A 13,778-nucleotide genomic window follows, 5' to 3' on the forward strand; every position below is an offset into this window, starting at 1 on the left:
TTATATATTTACTATTATTATTTATTCTAATACAGCAAACTGAAAGATCTGTAATAGGTTACACTGAAAAATTAGGGAAAAAAACCTTCGTTAGAGATAATTTAAGTACCAGACGTGGAGTGGATACAGCAGTGTTCATAAAGAGCACATCAGGAGTTAACAATCTTAGGAAGCGCTTCTTAAAAAATCAAAAGATAAATTTACTATTTTTTATACAAGGCTTTCTCTGAATATCCCTACATCAATGTGTATACCCCCCCCACTTCCTTGGTTAGGTGACAATAAAAAGAAAATAATTTCTGAATATTTATTACACCAATATTTCAATTTTGTGGAAACATGCTAAAAGCACAACAAAGAAAACAGCAGTCTGTAAATATACCACATAACGCCACTCCCCTGGTATAGAACTGTAGGTACTTTTTTATGTCTACTCCACAATAAAAGTATTTAAATAAAATTTAAATATAGAGTTATATTTGTGGTAAAAATTTCACTTGACTTTAAAAGAGAAGTCTTAATTTGTAAGACAGCACTCTTCCACAGCAATTTAGAGCGTGACTGGCAGCAGACATACAGATAACATGAGGAAGTGACTATTTCCCAAAGTAAGTAGGCATGGAAGTAGGGGATTATTTATATAAAGACTGTATAACTTAATATACTGAAATATTTACAGAATTACAGACTTCTAAGAAAATCTTTACCCCCATTTCTAAAGAATATTAATTTGAAGAAACATTTGGCATGAACTGGTACAATAATTACTTACCTATTTCTTGTGCAGAACCAACTGAACAGCTGCAGGTTAACTTGTTTTTATGTACAGTCAGAATAAAAATTTAAAACATCACACATCTTGAATGAATAATAATTCTCTTGCAAATTTAAGAATTTTACAATAAGGTACTCATCCCACTCTAAAAACTTCAGAACGTTTATGTGGGCTTATTTTCCCTAAAACTAAAACTGAAACATTAAGAGAAAAAAATTTTAAGTAATCTAGTTAATACCTTTGTTTTTAAAGACAAACAAAATGTTATAAACCTTTAAAAATCTTTTAAGTACTTAGGTTTCTGAAATCAAGCATATTATACGATTTGCTACTTTTGCCTTGAAAAGTAGCAGCACGGAAGATCTCTTAATTGTAATATTTATACAAATCCTTGAGGAGTCCACAAATCAAATAAAAATTATATCCAACTTTCATCAAAATTTCAGAAATCTTTTTAAAATCTAATATACTATCATTTTAGATGTTTTCTGTATTTGGTAACTACTAAAATGCTTTAAAGATAATGTAAAAAGCATTTCTTACCTTTCCTTCCTTCCAACCAAAAAATCTCAAACTTTCTGTGTAAGGCATTTTTAAAAAATATATAATTTGCATTTCAAAGTCACCTCCAAAAAAAAACCAAAAGTTTTAAGTACAAGTTTAAAAAAACAGCATATACCATTGAAAATAAACTACCCTCTTGTTAATTGAAATACTAAGTATTTTAAACTTTGTTTAAATAACACACACAACCCCTCCCCACCATATTTTATGTATGGTTTCTACATTGGAGTAGCACTAAAACAAAGGATGGTAACAACAAATAAATCTTTATACTTAATTGAAAATATGTATCTCTCATTTGTCTTAAAGACATACATAATGAATTTTTAACTGGCATTCTTGAATAAAATTAACAAGGATACTTTTCACCAATTTATTCTCATTTCTCCCTTGTATATGACAATCTAACAAAAGGAAATCTCTCCTATGACTACAAGAGATTTCTGAAACCCCTAAAATATATATTCTTTAGAAAAAAAATTCCTAACCTATTATGCATCTCAATAAGCATATACATTTAAAAAACAATATATTTTATGGCTTATGCTTAATTGTAATGCATGACCAAAGTTCCCAGGGATTGAAAAATCTTATTAGCAGCCAACAGTTAGATGGATGACAATATTCCTGGCATTCATAATCTCAAAATTTTAAAAGAAAACTATTCACTGCAGTCTTAGAAAAATTTGGAGATAGTTCTATTTTAAAAACATACTCACCACAAAGAGATACAAGGGAGACAAATAAGAAAATAGATTGTGTTATATCTTTGTAAACTTGTTCCATTTCAAAATGTATTCTTTAGGGCAAGGGAAATTTCCTATACAAATGAAGCTAAACATTTGTTCCCGTTGCTTTGAAAAATATTTACAGTACATAGAACTACAAGCTAAAAGTGTACAACTGCTTATATTGCTGGCCAGTGATATAGATGAACAAGAACACAAGGTGCTTATTCAATTATCTAAGCATAATTTGTATAGTGACATTATTGTAGATCAACTATGGAAAAATTTGGAAATGTTATCAATGAATACCAGCCCTTGTGTAAAACATCACACAAGATGCAAAGGTATTATACATTCACTGTGGTAAAAACTGTACATACGTATTCGGTGCATCATCAACATTGTAAAATCTACATTATGATTTTTTCATCTTTCAAAATTCTGAGTTGAAAAAAGTCTATTTTTTTCTTTTGCCAAAGAAAAGCGATGTTAACAGACTGATAAGTTTTGTGAAATCACAAAATTCTTTGCTAAGGAGTTTTCATCAAGTCTTTTACCGACGTCCTCATGAAGAAAAGCTCACTAAACTTTGAAAGTTTTGAATGGATATTTCCACATCATTGCTGGCTAGCATCATGATATACATAACAATGGTATATGTAATAATAGTCCACAGTAATGTGAAATACAAAACTTTGTTCTGTAAGTCTATTTTGGTCTCAGAGTGAAGTTTGTTTCTTTCATCCAGCCATGTTGTCCCTTATTTGATCAACTCGAAGAGCTAGGTCTCTAAAAGAGGGGCGTTGATTGACATTATTGTTCCAGCATTCCGTCATGATCAAATAAATCTAGAAAAGAGAAAATAAACCACAATTACAATGAACACAAAGTGCCATCTTTTTTTTTTTTTTAAAGATTTTTTATTTATTTATTTGACAGAGAGAGATCACAAGCAGGCAGAGAGGCAGGCAGAGAGACAGGCAGAGAGACAGGAGGAAGCAGGCTCCCTGCTGAGCAGAGAGCCCGATGCGGGACTCGATCCCAGGACTCCGAGATCATGACCCGAGCCGAAGGCAGCGGCTTAACCCACTGAGCCACCCAGGCGCCCCCAAAGTGCCATCTTTTAATTGGTGGAAGACATGAATTGAGAAATCCCACTTAATTGTCCTATACAGGCACATATCACGGTCACGCTTAGGTCCACAGTCCTATGATGATGCTATTTATCCAAGAGCTCAGCAAATTAAATGTCATAAAGTGACCTGAAATCCCTGTGTAAAAAGGAAATAAAATCACCTGATGAATGTGGATAAAAAAATGGGTTTTTTTGGTACCTCATCTGGGCATCCATCTGGTCTTGGTAATCTTCCATTATTCTTTAGGAGTTCTATCAAATGAAACACAATCATCTGTCCTTGTTTGTCATTGCCAATCATGCGCATAAATTCCTGTAATACAAACCCACTTTTCAATGAGATTTTTTTTGTATATTTAATTTGAATCAGTTTCCCAACTTCTAGTAAATGTGAAAAATTTTGTATATGTATGTCTTCTTATATGTTTGAGATCTTTTAAGGACAAACTATTTTGGGCATCGAAACCTTTCTTTTCAACCATATTTCACAAAAGACAACTGAATGTGGAACGCCTATCATGCCATTCATAACTATAATATGCTTGGCACAAATTCCCTGAGAAGGGCCCAAAACAAGTGAACTAAAACATATTTACTTTGGTTTTTTTATTGTTGCTTTAACATATCATATTACATTTCAGCTGAAATAAATGTTGACTGTAAAAGAGGACATAATAAAAAGATAACATAGAATGCATATATAAGCATAAATGCAATGGAGAGAAAATATTTGTACGTTAAAAATTCCTAAAAGTAAAGTCTGAACTATAAGCTAGGGAAATATTTATGAACACATCACTTATTTAGTTATAAAGTGTTCTTTTAAGTAGGTAAGAAAAATTATGAATATAAAAATGGGCAAAGCACATGAGATAATGCACACACATATATATATACTCCAAATAGCCAATAAATATGCACTCAATCACACTAATAGGAGAAGTACAAATTAAAATAAATAAATAAATAAATAAAATGAAATAAAATAAACTTCTATCAATTTGACCAAACTGCATAATATAATGGTCAATACTGGCAGATGATAAAATGTAAACTCTTATGCACTGTTATTGAGAGTACAATCTGGTACAATTTTTCTGGAAAGCATTTTGAAATAATCAAAAACCTTTAAGAGAGTTCCTAATCCTTTACCTATAATTATACTTTTATTCCAAGGTGACAAAGATAAATATTTATACATAAGGAAATTCACTATGTTCGCTGAAGTATTACTTAAAATTAGACTGAAAAATGGAAAAGAACTGTCCAGAAATTATATTCTTATAAAATGCTACCCAGAAGTTAGAAGTTATATTTGTAGAGAACATTTACTAATATAGGCAAAATACCCATGCTATAGAATTTATGAAAAAGCAGAATAGCAAAGTGTACCATATGACTTTTATTTTATAAAAGAAATGTTTTTGATAAAATTTCACTTTCATACATAAAATTTTTAAAAGCCTGGAAGAAAACATACAATATTAAAATGGTTATCTTAAGAAGATTAATTACAGATGATTTTTATTTTCTTTTTCCTGGCTTCCTTATTAAAAAAAATTCTAGAACAGGGAAATGTATTTTTAAATGTTGAAATTTTTCAATAATTTCTAGAATGAATAAATTAGATTTACTAAAAATAACATAAAGAAAGTATACAACCTCCTCCCTTTTATTTACTTATTTACTAATTTATTTTCCTCTCTAATCTCCTCCCTTTTGAAAATGCAAGTTAACTTAATGAGTAAGTTTAGGATTATTTTGTTGGATGTTGTCTTCCAAATAAGAAATAAGAGGCTCTAAAATGAGTCCTAAGCTCACTATTATTCTTTGGAAAAAGCTTTTCTCATGTAAAGTCGAAAGTAAAGAAAAAGCACACTAACCGCTGGGGGACTTTTACTCTTCTCAATATATGTGAAAAGTTCATAGAGAACCACTCCAAAGCTCCAAACATCTGAAGCCACAGAAAACTTGCTCTCTGTCAATGATTCTGGAGCATACCTATAACACACGAAACACATTCATAAGACAGTTACTTGAACTGTAGTAGCATTGTGTGGTGACAGACAGTAGCTACAGCTGTGGTGAGTAGCAAATTACATATAGACTCCTTGAATCACAGAGCGTGTACACCTGAAACTAATGTAACATGTACCAGCTACACTTCATTAAAAAAAAAGTTACTTGATATGCCAACTCTTGATTTTACTTGAAAATCACTGGACTAAAAAGACAGGATGTACAGGAAAGGGTTAACATAAGCAGGTCTGAGGCTACCATCCTCAAAAACCTTGTTTGCAATGTTGACAACTGACTGTGCCTGGAAACTTAAGATTTCAGAAGGGTTGCCACAGTTCCCTAAGTGAGAAGAGTGCTCACTGGGCCTAAACAATATGGTCTATACTAAACACCTGCTTTCTTTCTGGGAGTCTGGAATTTTGGTACATGCCAGGCAGAGAACGAGTTGTCACGTTCTCTGGGGGAATTGAACGTGTCCTGTGTGACTTTTCTGGGAGAGGACCCTTGGAAGCTTTGTGCTCAGTTTCCTCCAGGTTTTGCCCCAAATGGCTTTTCCCTTTACTGATTCTGCTACATATCCTTTCTCTGAAATGAATCATAGCCATGAGTATGACTGTATGCTGAGCCCTGTGAGTCCTTCCAGTGAATCACCGATAACTCAAATCCAAAAAATCTATTATAAGTAATACCAAAGTTAACTGCAAAGTACCTTCTAGTACCTTGGGTGGGAGGTGGAGGGCGGGGAAGAGGCTCTTTGCAAGTTAAAGCATTAAATGAATTGAGCTAATAAGTCTCCTGGGAGGGGGAAAAATGGCTTCTAAACTGGAACAAGACCTAAAGCTATAAACATAAAAGAAAGAACTGGTTAATCAGAAGGAGGGCAATTATGATAGGAAACGCAAAAAAAAAAAAATGTAAACTCACAGGGGAAAATGGTGTCATTAACTACTCAAGTATCAACACTATCCAAGGGAGGACTTTGGCTAATGGACTGTGAGTATCATGGTCCCACTGCTAAGTTTATCCTTATTACAGAGGACAGTGACAAAGATTTGTTTAAGACTAATGAGATTAAACATATGAATTACATAAATTCAATCTCTCCTTCAAAATCCAATTTAAGTTTCCTCACTTCCACAGATCTTTCTCTGCTACTTAAGGTCTTAATCACTCATGCTATTGAAGTTCTATAACATTTACTGTCCATACTATAGTTAGTCAGGCTATATTTTACAATTAGTTTCAAAAAATTATTCACATAGTTATTTTTAAATGTATATTAGTTTTATCTCACAAATGGAATAAATCTTCTTAAAGACATTCCCCCAAAGCTTGCAAAACAGTCTCTTCCTTTGATTTTCATGAAAGCACTGTCTACAATTTCCCCCCTCATCTCCAATGCTGGTTTTCTCTCTCCCATGTAAGGATAAATACAAATCAAAAAGAAAAAAAGAATTCTCCCTGATGAAAATGAGGGAAAAGACTCTTCCTCCTCTTTTTTCTTAGAGCATTTACTTTAGAAAACTTAATTCTTTGTCTCTTTGAAATGTATGTAAATTTTTTTTTAAAGTTTTTGCTTAAAAGACTTTTGCCAGCTCTATGATGCAAGAATGTGTTTCTCAAGAACCTGGGAACCATCTTTCCAGAACAAGTAGCACCCTGACCTCCCAGTTTTTGTGGGATGTAAGAGTTTAACTTCTGGCAGGTGCCTCCTCCCAAGTTGCAAAAATATCTCCTATCATAAAGATATGAGAAGTTTGTTTTTCCTATGGATAATGCCAATTAGCCAATGCAGATGGTCACTCTAATTACCAAGTGAACTTAGAATAAACTATGTGTGACAAAGCGTGCCGCCAAGTCCTCTTACTTGAGGACTGGCTACTGTTTATCTTGAGAACATTATGTAATGGGTTGAATCTGGCCATATAAAAAAAGTGAGCTTTCTTTCTGTCTTTGCAATCTCTTAGCAGGTTGCTTGTGATGCCATGACTTCAGGATTAAAGCTTATTCAGTAATAAAATTTTTCTTTCTCTTCTATCTTTGTGCAGAGGTTTTCTGGGTTAGGAGGAGATTTCATTTTTAATTATATTTCCTTTACACTTTCCCTTTTCTCTATCTTTTAAATTTGGGTTTTCCAAGGTTCCATCATCAGAGCTTTACCTTTTTGTCAAGAACTTTCTATTAGATAGTATTCATTCACCTACATACTAACATCTCCTAAATTTATAACTGTATCTTGACCTTTTTTTTGTGCTTTGACTTACTGAACATTTGCATATTAAATAAAGTTGTGGCAAAGAGAACTCCATCCCCCTTTTTCACAACCAGCTGGTTATTTTACTTTCCCTATATGATGAATGGCATCAACAATCTATCTTACTCCCCAGGTAGAAATCTAAAGAATTATTATTTTTTTTTAAAGATTTTATTTATCTATTTGACAGAGAGAGATCACAAGTAGACGGAGAGGCAGGCAGAGAAAGAGAGAGAGAGGGAAGCAGGCTTCTTGCTGAGCAGAGAGCCCAATGTGGGACTCGATCCCAGGACCCTGAGATCATGACCTGAGCCGAAGGCAGCGGCTTAACCCACTGAGCCACCCAGGTGCCCCTAAAGAATTATTTTTGATTCATCTTTCAATCCAATAGCTAATGAGCCATCAAGTGCCTTTAGAATATATCTTAAAAATATATCAAATCAGGGGTGCCTGGGTGGCTCAGTGGGTTAAGCCTCTGCCTTTGGCTCAGGTCATGATCTCGTGGTCCTGGGATCGAGCCCCGCATCAGGCTCTCTGCTCAGTGGGGAGCCTGCTTCCCTCTCTCTCTCTGCCTGCCTCTCTGCTTACTTGTAGTCTCTGTCAAATAAATATATAAAATCTTAAAAATATATATATATATCAAATCAGTCTCCTAACCCAACACCACTGTTACAATCTAGGGTCAGATCCTTATCACATGTATTGTACAGAGGTCTTCAAACCAGGTGAAGAGTAACCCCAGGTATTTACAAAGATTTTCCAAGGGATACTCTACAGCAAGAATAGTATAAGGATCCTCCATGAGTCCCAGAGCCTGCTTCAATAATTATTTTATCAGAAGCATTTTTCTTTCAGTTCTTCTTAATACCAACCCTAGGACATGCTGGAACATGTTATCTTAAAACAAAGAGCACTTTTGAGCAAGAAAAGCAATATAGATAACAAGGATTCTTTGAAATGAAATTATAATTGTTTAAAAGATATGGCTAGGGGCACCTGGGTGGCTCAGTCAGTTAAGTATCTACCTTCAGCTCAGGTCATGATCTCAGGGTCCTGGGATCGAGCCCTACATCGGGCTCCCTGCTCAATGGGAAGTCAGCTTCTCCTTCTTCCTCTATCCCTCTGCCTCACCCCTGCTCATGCTCTTTCAAATAAATAAATAAAATATTTTTTTAAAATGGTATGATGGCTAATCCCATGGATAAAAATTATATGCATTCCCTTTCAACACTTCAGATTTAGTGTTTGTTATTCAATTAATCGTTAAATCCTATTTTTTAAAAAAAGACTTTTATTTATTTATTTGACAGCAAGAGACACAGCGAGAGAGGGAACACAAGCAGGGGGAGTGGGAGAGGGAGAAGCAGGCTTTCCACTGAGCAGGGAGCCCGATGAGGGGCTCGATCCCAGGACCCTGAGACCATGACCTGAACCAAAGGCAGATACTTAATGACTGAGCCACCCAGGACCCAAAACCTATTTTTTTTTAAAAAGTAGGCTCCATACCCAGTGTAGAGCCCAGAATGGGGCTTGAACTCACAACCTCGAGATCAGGACCTAAAATGAACTGAGATCAAGAGTCAGATGCTTAACTGACTGAGCCACAGCAGTGCCCCCAGTTAAAACCTGTTTTATCAATTCATATTCTGAAATATTTACACAAAATTTAGTCAGCTTAATTATATTATATAAAAAATTTAATACTTCCTAATATAAATATAAAACTATATGCCAACCGCCTACGTGACTAGTTTTTAGCAGTAGATAGCTTTCTTTTCCATTAAATACACAGGAAAATTTTGATCACAATAAAAATGTTACTTCTGATTTTTATACTAACTTCGTATTTAATAGTTCTCCAAAGTCAAATATCAGAGTTTGATACATACCTCTCCCCAACACATTTACTGAAGGAATAATAGATCTTTTACCATATACTTTATTACATACATTATAATCTTAGCTACATTTTATTCTGTATTATTTATTACAAACTAAGTAATGAGAAATGATTTTTATAAGAATATAATTAATTATAAAATTAGGCATGAAACTAAATATTTAAAATTAGAAAAGAAGTAATCTTGAAAGAAAGGTACTCTGGCATATATGCTTTGTTATAAACATGCCTCTGTACATGTGCTCTGCAATTTATTTTTTTAATTTTAATTTTATAATTTCACAATTTTAATAACTTACTTCAATTGAAACCTGACGTCAGACTTTTAAAAAACTTTTGGTATATATCCCAGACACTGAGAAAAGGAATGACTCTAATGATTTCTCTTTTGAAAATCAAGTGGTTTAGGGACGCCTGGGTGGCTCAGTTGGTTGGGCGGTGCCTTCGGCTCAGGTCATGATCCCGGCGTTCTGGGATCGAGTCCTGCATCGGGCTCCTTGCTCAGAGGGGAGCCTGCTTCTCCCTCTGCCTCTGCCTACCACTCTATCTGTCTGTGCTCATGCTCTCTCTCTAACAAATAAATAAATAAAATCTTTAAAAAAAAAAAAAGAAAAGAAAAGAAAATCAAGTGGTTTAATTCTTTGTTTTCAAAAAAATTTAAAAAGAATGGATCTAATGAAATTGCCTGCTAACAGACAAACTTTAATGGTACATCACTATATACTTTTTTACTACTTATCTCAGAAGGACTCATAGAAATGAATGTTCTTATAACAAAACTCCTTCCATTCCTATCTATTTATTTACACAAACAAGTTTTCCCCCTCCTCATGGAATGCCTTTCCTCTTTTCTACCTGGTAAACTATTAATCAATAGTTGAAATTTCATTTCTTTTTAAAAATTTTTTCATATATATATTTTTTTAGAGACAGAGAGTGAGCGAGCAAGAGAGAGAGCACAAGCTGGAGGAGGGGCAGAGAGAGAGGGAGAAGCAGACTCCCTGCTGAGCAGGGAGCCTGATGGAGGGCTCCATCCCAGGACCCCAGGATCATGATCTGAGCCAAAGGCAGCTACTTAACCCACTGAGCCACCCAGGCACCCCTGAAATATCATTTCTTAGTTGTGCTTTTCTCTGATTAATTTAAACCCTCAGCAGAATTATTTGCATTCTTATGTTTCCCCAACATCTTCTTCATTCTTCCACTTATATACTACGTTACAATGATTTGACCATACGTTTGATTTTTTCCTAAACTATGAGCTCTTAAAGGGAAGGGATAATGCACAGTGGACCTGGCAGTAGAAGATGCCTGCCACGTAAAACTTTTCTTTTTAGTCTGGCCTTCCTAGTTATCTGGGCATAGTTTTTTTTGTTTTTTGTTTTTTCCTTCTTCCAGATATTGACCCTACTTTCATGTCCCAAATTCCTTCTATGGTGTCTGGAACAGTAGGTACTTAAGAAGTATTTATTAAAGTATATTCATTAAGCATGCCTAAATCACTGGAAATTCATATAACTAGGCTTTATGGATTTCTTAATTCTATGAAATTCATAACTCTATGAATTTCTTAATTCCATTTAACTTCTTTTATTTTGCATTCTGGAAAAAAAGAATGAAATTCATGTATCACTGGGTATCTAACCAAAGTAGATAGTTAAGTTTAGATGAGTCTTATATTCTATATTTTATATTTCACTTATACCCTAAAAATAATTAGATGGTGGTAATGCTATTATCACCCAAGCTGTTTCTTAAAAGTGCTTTTATTATTATGAAAAATTTCAAACATACAAAAATTAGAGAACAATAAACACCCATGTACATGTCATTTAGCTAAATTCATTGCCTGCCTTGCTTTATGGACTTATTCCCCATCCCCACCCCACTGGATTTATAGGAAGTGAATCTTGGACACAACAGTATTTCAAACATGATTATTGTATATTCATGGGCATTTTTTTAGTTGTTGATGTTCAATAACAGGTTCCTTTCCAGAAGAAAGTATACTATATGTCAGAGTTAATTAAAAAGTACTACAATTTCAGGGATAATAAAGATTTGGGGAAAAAAAAACTTAAAAAAAAAAAGATAAGTGCTTTTCTTTAAAATATCCACAATGCCGGGGCGCCTGGATGGCTCAGTGGGTTAAGCCGCTGCCTTCGGCTCAGGTCATGATCTTGGGGTCCTGGGATCGAGTCCCACATCGGGCTCTCTGCTCAGTGGGGAGCCTGCTTCCCTCTCTGTCTCTGTCTCTCTCTCTGCCTGCCTGTCTACTTGTGATCTCTCTGTGTCAAATAAATAAATAAAATCTTTAAAAAAAAATCCACAATGCCATTATATATTACTCTTCTATGTAAATAATCCATTTGATCTATTTTTTTATTTTGTTATATTAGTCACCATATAGTACATCATTAATTTTTGATGTAGTGTTCCATGATTCATTGTTCGGGTATAATTTATTTTAAATCACTTGTGCTTTCTTATCTAATTTTCTTCCAGACTAACAATTTATAATAGCTGGGGTAAGTTGTAAAACTTACAGATACAAAATAAATGAAGGTAACTAACCAGGGCACCTGGGTGGCTCAGTCGTTAAACATCTGCCTTCAGCTCAAGTCATGACCAGGGTCCTGGAATTGAGTCCCATACAGGGCTCCCTGCTCAGGAGTCTGTTTCTCCCTCTACCCTTCCCCCCCTGCTCGTGATCCCTCTCTCTCTCTTGCTCGAATAAAATCTTAAAAAAAAAAAAAAAGATAACCAACATATATGGATCATCAATGAACTTAGTAGCTAACTGAATAATCTATATGTTTCTAATAATACTGATGAATCACACAAATATTTATATATTGACAGTTATATTGTTTATATTAGTAATTCTAACTTTTAAGTAAGAAACCCAAAATGTTAATAAAATATACTTAATTAAAATAAACAAAACATAGCCCTTAACAGTATCACCTGATTTAAACAACAGAATTTTAAAAGTATTATTTCAGATGAATAAACCAGAATTAATAAAGCCTATTTGGGATATATCCCAAATTTAAACATTTAAATATAATTTCAGCAATTCATTCCTATAAAACAAAATGTACCATAAATGAACTAAGACATAAAAAAGAAGACTTTGCATCACAGCACAAAGCAATAAAACAACAATGCATACCACATAAAAAATTAGGTTTGTATGTTCCTTGCAACTCATAATTTTAATTGAAGATCAAAAATTACCTTTAGCTTCAAATTGCTATAAAATGTTCCTTTAATGACAGACTAAATCACCACCATGGTTAAGAAAGCTTAAAAGCACAAATTCTGAAAACAGACTCTCTGGGTTTGAATCCTAATTTTACCATTTATTGGTCATACGACCATGAGCAAGCTATTTCACCTGTCTGTACTTCAGTTTCCTCACACTCAACATAGAGATAATAATACATCTTCTCCAAGGGTAGTTATAAAGATTAGATGAGATAATCCATGAAATGCATTTAGCCCAATGTAAGCAGGATAAATTTTTACTATCATTAGAAATATATAAGTGATGAACTACTAATACTAATAACAACAAAGTTTGAAGTTTGTGCTCTAAAATTTTACTTTATTATACTAAAATATACTCACCAGAATATGGGACTTTCACCAGGTTCTTTCACTTTGTAGTATTCTTTGTCTTGTGGCAAGACTTTGGTTAACCCAAAATCTCCAATTTTTACCCTGTTTTCGTTTTCCACCAATATATTCCTTGTTGCCAGATCCCTGTGGATATATCTTTTTGTACCAAGATACTCCATGCCCTATGGATAAAATAACATTTCTTATTTCAGCTAAGTTTTATAAATGTAAACAATTTAAATGTGTCTTTCCTCTATCTATCTAGACTTCCTTAATCGTCTAAGAAAAACTCTAGAGGACTCTGTAACAATTACTTCAGCATGTTCTTTTTATTTACAACAAGTAGCCAGGATATTATATACCTTGCATATCTGAGATGTATACTGCAGAAGTTTTTTATGATCTATCCGTTCTTTATGTTTTTGGAGATAGTCTCGTAAACTTCCATATGGTAAATATTCCATAATTAATCTTAGATTACGCCGACCTTTTAACACACAAATGAGAACACAATGTTTTACTCTGTCATAGTTCACTGATAAAATATTAGAAAACAAACATACATAAATGACTTTAAAGATATATATAAACTCTAAGATGACAAAACTTGATCATAAATTAAGTAATGTAGTAGTTAAGAACACAGGCTTTTTCAATCAAAAAGTTTTAAAAAGAAGCTTAGAAAATAGTTATGGTTTAACCTTATGCAACCCATTATGCAAACCCAGGTAAGCTGATGAGAAAATTTCCTTTCTCCTTATCTGTACTGAACAAAAAGT

General features: G+C 33.7%; 1 protein-coding gene across 2 annotated transcripts in view; it reads right to left on the minus strand.

The window, feature by feature from the left end:
* Positions 1-293: 293 nt before the first annotated feature.
* The window catches only part of JAK2 (Janus kinase 2), a 139,887-nt gene continuing 126,402 nt past the window's right edge, over positions 294-13,778 (minus strand). For both annotated transcript variants that reach the window (XM_047700910.1, XM_047700909.1), the window contains exons 21-25: positions 13,362-13,486; positions 13,009-13,181; positions 5,086-5,203; positions 3,402-3,515; positions 294-2,915 (exon numbers count right to left, since the gene is read on the minus strand). In XM_047700910.1, coding sequence (XP_047556866.1) covers positions 2,808-2,915; positions 3,402-3,515; positions 5,086-5,203; positions 13,009-13,181; positions 13,362-13,486 — 638 coding nt within the window. In that variant the 3' untranslated portion in view covers positions 294-2,807. The remainder of the gene's footprint in view (positions 2,916-3,401; positions 3,516-5,085; positions 5,204-13,008; positions 13,182-13,361; positions 13,487-13,778) is intronic.

Source organism: Lutra lutra, chromosome 13, assembly GCF_902655055.1.
Source record: "Lutra lutra chromosome 13, mLutLut1.2, whole genome shotgun sequence".
Classification (NCBI taxonomy): Eukaryota; Metazoa; Chordata; class Mammalia; order Carnivora; family Mustelidae; genus Lutra; species Lutra lutra.